Here is a 9,290-nt window from a genome sequence, read left to right as displayed (position 1 = left end):
CATGTTTATCATTTATTTCATGGTTTAGTGATACATTTCAATTTTTCTTGTTTTGCTCGTTATAGATTTCAAGTTTTACATTTATATGTATTTTTTTTTTTTTAATTTCAATGGCAAGATTTTATATTTCTATTATATAGCAGTTTTGATGTATTTCAATAGTTCGTTTTGTATTTTCAATGTATTCATATCAATCTTTAATGTTTATTGTGATTGTTATATGTTTAAAATTTTATTTTGACATGTATACGATAATTTAACATTTGTATTTCTATTTTATTAATCAATTTTATTTTATTTTTTATTTTAAAATGTAGGCCAATTTACATGTACTTATTTTTTTGTTGATTTCAACTAACTTAAAAAAATATATATATATTTCAGTGTCAACATATTTTTTCACAGTTCCCAATTCTACTTTTTAAAATAATTTTAAAACGAAATTTTATTTTTTAATTAAACATTTCAAAGGTTTTTCTTTTTTTGCTTTCGACTTTATTACATATTTTTAAATCATTTTATTAATTTATTAAAATTATTATAGAATTAATATTTATTATTCTGAATGACGAGTTGGTCCTTGACTTGACGCTGACCCGGAAGTAGTAATGTTTGTTGACGATGGCTCATTTTCGTTGACTTCGCCGCTCGCGTGCAGCTTCTATTTGTTTTCTTTTCCTGAAAATGTTGCAAAGTGTTTGACTCTGGACGATTGTCGCCGTGGTTAAAAGTGCTCCGCTGACCGCGCGGCTGTTGTTCCAGTCCCAGCGGACCTCAAGGCAAGGCTTCGTCGCTACCCGCTAGCTGTTAGCTGCTAGCGAAAGAGCGAGCTCACCGTCCAAGCAAGGTTTGTTGCTAGTTGCTAACGCAAGGACGAGTAGGCTTGTCCTCAAAGTATTCGAATTATGAAGCGACAAGCGAATATGAATATTCGAATATTAAATGTCATATGTGCTTCGCGCACGCACTTCTCAGTCGGGAAGGGGGGATGAACTGGGGGGATTGGACGACTAGCTCCGTCAAAGTCATTGAAAGATGAGCATTCACAGTCCAGTTGAAATGAATTGGATGTTGAATGTTGTCAGTGTCAGGCAATGAGTTCATTGTGAGTCACTTCCTGTTGATTTTGGGTTACGTCCTGCACATTTTGGGCCATTCAGGGGTAACTTATTGTACATTAGGCGCTGGGGCCTTCCTTGTACATTTCGGATCATTTCCTGTTTTGGGCCACTTTCAGTCGATTTTGGGTTACTTCCTGGACATTTCGGGTCATTCAGCGCTCACTTCCTGTACAGTGGTCAGTTCCTCTTGATTCACTCCTTGTACATGTTGGTTTTGGATCATGTCCTGTTTATTTAAGGACTTTTCCAGGTCACTTCCTGTTCATTTTGGGTCCTTTCTGGGTCAGTTTCGATTGGTTTTGGGGCACTTATGGGTCATTATCTGTTGATTTGGGGTTTTCATGTATATTCTGGGGTGTTTCTGGGTGACTCTCTTTCAATTTTGAATTGTTCAATGACAATATTGACATTCATTACTTGAAATAAAATAAAAAATAGAATTTAAAAAACCTATTCATGAATATAAATGAAATAAATACAAGTACAGTGTTTATTCATTCATTCATTTTCCATGCCGCTTATTCCTCACGAGGGTCGCGGAGGTGCTGGAGCCTATCCCAGCTAACTTCGGGCAGTAGGCAGGGGACACCCTGAATTGGTTGCCAGCCAATCGCAGGGCACAAGGAGACACACAACCATTCACACACACACTCACACCTATGGACAATTTAGAGTGTTCAATCAGCCTACCATGCATGTTTTTGGGATGTGGGAGGAAACCGGAGTTCCCGGAGGAAACCCACGCAGGCACGGGGAGAACATGCAAACTCCACACAGGAAGGCCGAAGCCCGGGATTGAACCCTTGATCTCAGAACTGTGAGGCAGACGTGCTAACCACTCAGCCACCGTGCCGCCCAGTACAGTGTTTAAATCAGCGGTCTCAAACCGACTCCACAAAGGGCCGCAGTGGGTCCTGGTTTTTGTTCCAACAGATCCAGCACAAACAGTTCAACCAATGAGGTTTCTACTAACATAAGCAGCACCTGATTGCAATCAACTGATTACACTTGTAAGAAACCAGATTGGTGAAAAGGTATTTGTCTCGTTTGGTTGGAATGAAATCCAGTACCCCCTGCGGCCCTTTGAGGACCGGTTTGAGACCACTGGTTTAAATGAACAAAATATTAACATTTAAAATGATGCACTTTGCAGACGACCGCATATTGGAATTTCTTTGTACCTGTGGAAAGACAAAACATTCTATTCTAAATGTTTTTTTTTGTTTGTGTGTTGGTGTGTGCACGCTTCTTTTCAGTCATGTCGCTGTTGCAAGGCTTGAGGTGGACGGCGCTCACCAGCTTTTTTCAAGGCAAGTCGCTTAAGGACAACATTTAGATGAGCTTCCAAACTGATGTCCCCTCAAAACAAACTTCCACTGACTCAACATTTGAGTTTTTTTTTTTCTTTAATCAAAAAACAAGGGCTATAAAACAGTTAAACAGTAAATCTGATTTGTATTTATTTTTGGTGTAGCGGCAGCCAGGCAGGCGTGGCCTTGCCCCCTCCCGAGCCGGCCCATGGCCACCCTCAACCAGATGCACCGGCGCGGCAAGCCGGCAAAGCCGGCGCCCACCCTGGGCGCCACTTTTGGCCGGCCGCAAATGAAGGCTGTGGTCCTCAAGACGCTGATCCGCAAGCCCAAGAAGCCCAACTCGGCCAACAGAAAGTGCGCGCGTGTGCGCCTCTCCAACGGCAAGGAGGCAGTGGTCTTCATTCCCGGCGAGGGCCACAACCTCCAGGAACACAACGTGGTCCTGGTGCAGGGCGGGCGCACGCAGGACTTACCCGGCGTCAAGCTCACTGTCGTCCGGGGGAAATACGACTGCGCGCACGTGGTCAAAAAGAAGCAGTGAGCCTGTGTTGTTAGGTTTTGACTCTAATGCCCTTGTGTTCATAATGAAATAAAACTGATTTACACAGAAAAATCACAAGAGTTACGATGTGTTCAGTTGTGTCACATCAAAAATTTGATGTCTGCATACTCCGAACAACTTATGAGTCACGTGACAAAAAAATAAGCAAAAGACCTGCCTTTAATCTTGTAATAATACAATTTTAATTAGAGTTCGACCAATATATCGGGCCGATATATATAATTTTTTCAACATCGGCCTATTATATTAAAATGTGTGACTTAATTCTCACAGTGTTGCGACTTTAATATTTTTTTTCTTTCTTTCTTTGAAAATTTGTTGACTAAGGTTATTTCAACTGACGTCGTGTGAATGAAAAAACATTCCAAATTAAAAATTATATTGACTGTATGGGAATCCATCACGCAACGAGAATTCCACTACTGGTTGAATGAGATGGGGGGGGGGGGAATCCCAAAACTAAATATCAAAGTTTAAAGAAGAACCTAAACTAAATTGAATTCTATTCATTTTGAATATTCAATTATTATTTCTCAAACCGATGTAAATAATTGAAATCATTTGTCCATCGTCATGAAAGAATTTTAAGATGTTCTTTCCAGGTCCTGAGGTAGAACCTGACTTTGTCGCCTCCTGCGGTGATAGAAAGAACTACAGTTGAACGGAGATCTATTCACACCAAATGTGTTTACTTTTTTTTAAGGAGCACCACAAATATCAAGCACTTAAAATGAAAACATGTTATGTACAAATCGATTGGTTTAGCTCATTTGACACCATTGACGGCGACAGATAACCCATGCAACATTCTACTGCGAGTTCACAATCACGTCCATGTAACGGGAAGCGGATTTTCTCCATACTTGCCAACCAGCTGGTGTCAATTCACTCGAGAGCAAAACGGTTTTGCTCTCGATTGAATTTTGCCAAAACAATTGAGAACATTTTGAATAAAGTATAACGCTGTTTGATATAAATGATTAACATTTTCGTGAAATGAGGTCACCCTTACATGTAACGCTACTTTCTGAGAGAATATTTCTTCTCATTTACTCATTTAACCGCGGTTTTTTTAACATCCTCATCTGGCAACCCGCCCTCATCGTCTGGCGAGCGGCCGTCTCCGAGATCTCGCGATAACTCGACGCTCCGAGCTACCTGTAGGGGGAAGAATGGCCGCCTTCGTCGCACTGGCCGGAAAGGAGCTCAGCACGAGAGGCACGACGGGCCGTCGTAGCTGACCGAGAAGGGCGCGAATCGCCGGGAGCCCCTCTCACCCGGTGCCCGTATCGAATGGGTAGAGAGGGGGGCCTACAGCAAAGTCAAATTCGGAGGAGACGAGCTAACGCTCCAGCTCGGAACGAGGCTAGTCGCGCTAGCCGGCTAACAACACGGTTGTCCATTAGCGCTCGGGGCTCCGAGCCCGCGGTAGCCGTGAGGAGCGCAAGACGATCGGGCGTTTTTCCACCCAAGAGTCGCGGAGGCCAAAGTGGACATGAGCGGACCTGGACGGGACAGCGAACCGGAGGCAAAAGTCCTTCTTATCAAGCGCTTGTACAGGTACGAAAACGGCGAGGCCGCGCTAATGGTGTTCGCTCGCTAGCTGTGTTTTCGACCCAATTCAAGAGGTCATTTCGGAGCCTTTATTACGAATAATATGAGTCGTGAAGCAGTTCCTCTTGCACATCCGTTGTCGAAACTGAAGTGAGCCGAAACTAATATTTGACTTCACCAAAAGAAAGCGGTTTCCCCTCAAATTGGTCTGCTGCAATTCTTCCTCACGTTATGTCAAATTTGACAGTTATAAGCATCAAATCCATTTCAGCTGGGGTGGCTGGCATTGAGTGACTGATCACGTTTCAGCTGTTATTGACGGCGATAAATGTCCAATCCAGGGCCAAAGAGGGGTGTAACAATATTTCGAAAAGGTAATGTGTCGCCATAGTTTGTTGCCCAAAAGGTTATCGATATGCTCCTGCCAAGAATCGATATATCGTTTCAAAAAAGCGTCACTATTTAAAAAAATGAATCAACAGGTTGCTAGCAAAATCTTTCAATCCTAAAGTAGTGTCTATGTTAGCTTACTGGCTGCAATTGACGACGCTAGACATCTAATTCATTTTGACGGATTGAACGTCTAGCACCGACCATGGCATTGAAACCAGAGCATTCATGTCATCGGAACTTTGAAGATGGCAAAAAGCTTATTTTATGATGTATTTTTTATATACTGGAATGGAATGATATAAACGGAATAAAATCATGTCTGGCAGAGCGGTGGTGGAATCGGTGCACAAGCTGGACGTGATCATTGGCAGCAAGGCGTCGTACAGGGAGGTCTTCAAGCCGGAGAACATCAGCCTGCGCAACAAGTAGGTGCCATCTCTGAGCCTAATGGACAGTTGGCATTGACGACAATCTTAGCAGACCCTTTTTTTTTTTTTTTCCTTGTGGTTTTGGCGCAGACTGAGGGAGCTGTGCGTTAAACTGATGTTTCTCCACCCTGTTGACTACGGCCGCAAGGCGGAGGAGTTGCTCTGGAGAAAGGTTTACTACGAAGTCATCCAGGTCATCAAGACCAACAAGAAGGTACCGGCAATCCTGCCATTACAGAGCACACCCAACTTTCATCTAGTTGAAAAAAAATATTTAAAATCTCTTTATTAAAAGTATTACAAGTAGTGTTGCACGACAATACATTTTTCAACCGGTTTTATTAGCAGATATTCAAGGTAAGCATATTGCGTTTTCAAACGTATCCCAATATAATTATGTAGATTGTTAGCATCCAGAGCTGTCATGTGGTTTACGTACAATACAGGCCAAAGAGCACACCTTGTGTAATCCATGTCTTGTACATTGTAACGCGTGGTAGGTAGGATACGTGTATAAAAGTACCAAAAGGGGGAGAAGCTTCCACCTATGCAAATTTTATTCACAAAAAATATTTCCACCTTCACCACTCTTCTCTCGGGAGCTCAGCAGTACGCTAACACGCGTTCCCTTACGAACTCCAACATCGTTGTAAGGTCCATGTCAGAGTCACTGTCGTCACTGTAGCGCACCATAGGGCTTTGATTATTTGGTATGATTTGGGGAAAACTCCCACGAAGAATAGTCAACAAAAAAGATAGCAATAATAATCCAAATCCGCGTTTTTTACTCACTCGAAGATCCATGAATTAGACCGATCCCATGGCATAGTTGCAGCCACGATCAGGCCGTCGATTCTACAAAATAGACTGATCCGAAAAGCCGCTGTGGGACCGACGAATCCAGAAACTAGGCAGATCCGAAACCAGTTTTGCAGCCGGAGGATCCAGGAAAAATGTTCGGGCGCCAGTTGTAACGCGTGGTGGGTAGGGTACGTGCATACAGGGACCAAAAAAGGGGGCGGGGGCTTCCACTTATGCACATTTATTCACTAAAAATAATAATTCCACTTTGACCACTCACTTCACTCCCCTTGTTTCCATTTGACTGGAAATTGCATCCAAAAGCAGCATATTGTGGCATTTTACTTTGCGAGTTTAGGCAGCAATAAGCAATTGTTGAAGACGCTACACATTTGGAAAGATCCCAATGATGTCATCACTGGAAGCCCGCAAACCATGGCGCCACCCAACGGTCAAAATATGTAGTAAATATTATAAAATATTGCCATTGATTTAACATTTTATGTGTTTCTAACAACATATTTTAGTACAAGAGAACAATTGTGGTTTATTAGAGCCTACATGTATTTAAGGTAGAGGATCACTTTAAGTGAATTACTTTCCTTATGTTCAAACTTACACTGACACCATTTTTTTCCCCTCAAATGCACGTTTGATTGGCAGTTGACTAAATTCGCTTGTTTTCAATCTACTAGAAATAAGTGAAATTATCTGCCAGTGCTTTAAGTGAATTTTACTCAGATTTCTTGAAATAAGATTATCTTCAGATAGCTATTTTTTAACACACTTATTTTTAGCAACAACAAAAAAAAGCTTTTTTTCGTCAGGAATGTTCTTAATTCAACAAGTGATATTTTTCAAAACATTATTTGAAAGCATTTTTCCCCTTGATTTTGGTGAAAAATGACCAAATTTAGATGTATGGGCTTAATAAGAACAAATGGTAATATTTACCTTAAAGGGGATGTAGTGCCCTGGGAACATTTTAATATTCCATCATTTATCCATAAACTCATGCCTTTTGTATTCATATCATGCCACTTCGTGTAATTACACACAAGAAAATGAGAGAAATTTGGCTCGATTGTCAAGCTAAAACGACCGGCGCCCGCCCGAGATCTGGCAGATTGTGTGCGTGACGTCACGACAAGTGAAGAGAGTGCCACCGGCCACTAGGGGGGCAGCGCCTGTCTGCATCAATAGAATTCCTTCTAGTGAGGGGAGAATTAGGTGTTTTGAGCTGTTTATGCTGATGCATTGTGTTCGTCCTGCACATATTCCAGGTTCCCTCATGAAGAAACACCCCTCGTTGTCAATAAAAGAGAATTCAGAATTGTTTCTTCAACAAGAAAAAGGCTCAGTGCTTTAATACTGAATGGCGGCGATGATGGCAGACAATTTCGTTTCTAGTTTCAGCGACGAATCCGACGTAACGAATGTTCATCTAATGGTGACGAGGAGAATTACGAAGCTTTAATCGGTGTTTTAGGTTACCAATTTGAGCCCAAACGAACGCCAATGCAGCGTAATGAAACGGTCATCGAGGGGAGCAATGACACTGATGAAACATCTGCAGCAGATTGTGTGGGAAACACCAATGTTTTGTTTTGCATTTCTTTTTGTGAAGCTAATACACCGTGACTGCATGATAAAGGAATGCATAGAATAATTATCATTTATTGCGCTATCATAGCTTTTCGCTCTGCCAACAGACACAAATATGAATGGGATCAGAGGATTTGTTCTATATATTATACGAACAATAATGTATACATGTGTCCAGTCCTGTATCCAATGCGTGACATTTTTTGATTATAAAAGAGTACTCACTCTGGCCATTTCGAGCTTGGCTGCTCCCCATCTTTGCTTAGCCTTAGCCTCCTTTGCTAGTCATCATCCTCTTTCTTGATATCTCGGGACATTTAGGTCGCTGCGCGTGTATGGTCGGCACCGCATCTCCTTTGAGCAGCAATCTTTTAGCAAAATCCGAGTTCACTTGTCCATAGTTTGAGAAGCTTTAAGGTGGAAAATGCGCACCACAGAAAAGCGTGCCGGAGGCTGTGTCTAGAAAATTAGCCCTCTTTGCACGGACGAACTTTACCCATCGTCTGCGTAGTCCAGCTTTTTTTTTCGCGTTCGGGAACTCATGGATACTATATTCCGATAAATAGCTATTTGTACACCACATAGCACAGCAGTTTTGAACCATTTTTGAGATGTTTTCGTCAAACAAACCCCAACGCTACTCTCTCGTCGTTCAAAAACAATGCACCTGGCTCCGCCTCGACTGTCAATCACTTGTCGTGACTTCGCCGCCCCATTCGGCTGTTCCCGGAACACTTTCGGGAATGTTCGTCATTTTCGATCTATTTTCGATAAATGCTCATTAATGTCATTGTTTTTTTTTTGTTAACTTTATCAATATTTGTTATCTTGGCACATAACGGTTCTATTGATGTCTCACACCCCCTTTGCCGCTACATCCCCTTTAAGTAAATTGAATAATCTGACCCATTAATCTGTTAACTAGTCTTTAACACTCAAAACAAGATGGAGAAAATTATTCGAATCGATTTCGGAAAAATCATAGTATTAAAACGTTCTAAATTTGCAGTGTGAAAGTTGGTACATCAATACAGATTTATTTTTGCATTGATCATTTAGCGTATCAATTTATTAGGTTCAAATTGGTGGTGAGAAATGTAGCCCTGACGCCCGTTCACTCAATCTGTTGGGTCTTATTACGGTAATGTCTGTCCTCAGTAAAAAAGTGTACCTGCAGGTTATGCTGTTATATCGTCCCTTACCAATATTGAGACCAAACCTACGCCCTTGTAATGGATCTGTTTCAAGGAGTAGTGGGAAAGTCTAATTGGCGTGTAAAGAGATTTACTAGTTTCGGTGGGAAGGTGAATATTTTTTTGTTTTTGCTGTTCGTGAACTACATTTCCACACAAACGTACATTGAGGTATCAATTAGCTCAGCAAGAAGTATGAGAGTCATTTTTCAAGTGTCCCAGAGCTCGCGAAACTTGGATAAAAAGAGCGCATTTATCAAGGTTTCGTCAGCCGTGATTGCGTATATCCGTCCGCCGAAACAGCCTGGTAGCAGATATAA

The 9,290-nt window shown here is 41.7% G+C and overlaps 2 protein-coding genes across 2 annotated transcripts in view; both read left to right on the top strand.

Annotated features, from left to right (window-relative positions):
- Nucleotides 1-601: 601 nt before the first annotated feature.
- Nucleotides 602-3,070, top strand: mrps12 (mitochondrial ribosomal protein S12). Its single transcript, XM_057834581.1, has 3 exons — nucleotides 602-847; nucleotides 2,378-2,431; nucleotides 2,596-3,070. Exons 2-3 carry the CDS (start codon nucleotides 2,380-2,382, stop codon nucleotides 2,973-2,975), a joined length of 432 nt encoding a protein of 143 aa, XP_057690564.1. The 5' UTR covers nucleotides 602-847; nucleotides 2,378-2,379; the 3' UTR covers nucleotides 2,976-3,070.
- Nucleotides 3,071-4,109: 1,039 nt separating this feature from the next.
- smg5 (SMG5 nonsense mediated mRNA decay factor) overlaps nucleotides 4,110-9,290 on the top strand; it is a 33,690-nt gene continuing 28,509 nt past the window's right edge. The window contains exons 1-3 of the mRNA XM_057834589.1: nucleotides 4,110-4,556; nucleotides 5,270-5,368; nucleotides 5,462-5,585. Of these exons, the coding sequence (XP_057690572.1) occupies nucleotides 4,492-4,556; nucleotides 5,270-5,368; nucleotides 5,462-5,585 (288 nt within the window). The 5' untranslated portion in view covers nucleotides 4,110-4,491. The remainder of the gene's footprint in view (nucleotides 4,557-5,269; nucleotides 5,369-5,461; nucleotides 5,586-9,290) is intronic.

The sequence above is a fragment of the Corythoichthys intestinalis genome, chromosome 4 (assembly GCF_030265065.1).
Source record: "Corythoichthys intestinalis isolate RoL2023-P3 chromosome 4, ASM3026506v1, whole genome shotgun sequence".
NCBI classification, from domain to species: domain Eukaryota; kingdom Metazoa; phylum Chordata; class Actinopteri; order Syngnathiformes; family Syngnathidae; genus Corythoichthys; species Corythoichthys intestinalis.
The sequence above is the reverse complement of the archived record's forward strand: the minus strand, read 5'-3'. Positions and strand labels throughout refer to the sequence as shown.

What these genes read in the sequence shown, in the direction of transcription:
- mrps12 (XM_057834581.1), top strand. Translation starts at nt 2,380, where the DNA reads ATGTCGCTGTTGCAAGGCTTGAGGTGGACGGCGCTCACCAGCTTTTTT. An exon ending in GCTCACCAGCTTTTTTCAAG is followed by an intron (nt 2,432 to 2,595) that starts GCAAGTCGCTTA and finishes TTTTTGGTGTAG; the next exon opens with CGGCAGCCAGGCAGGCGTGG.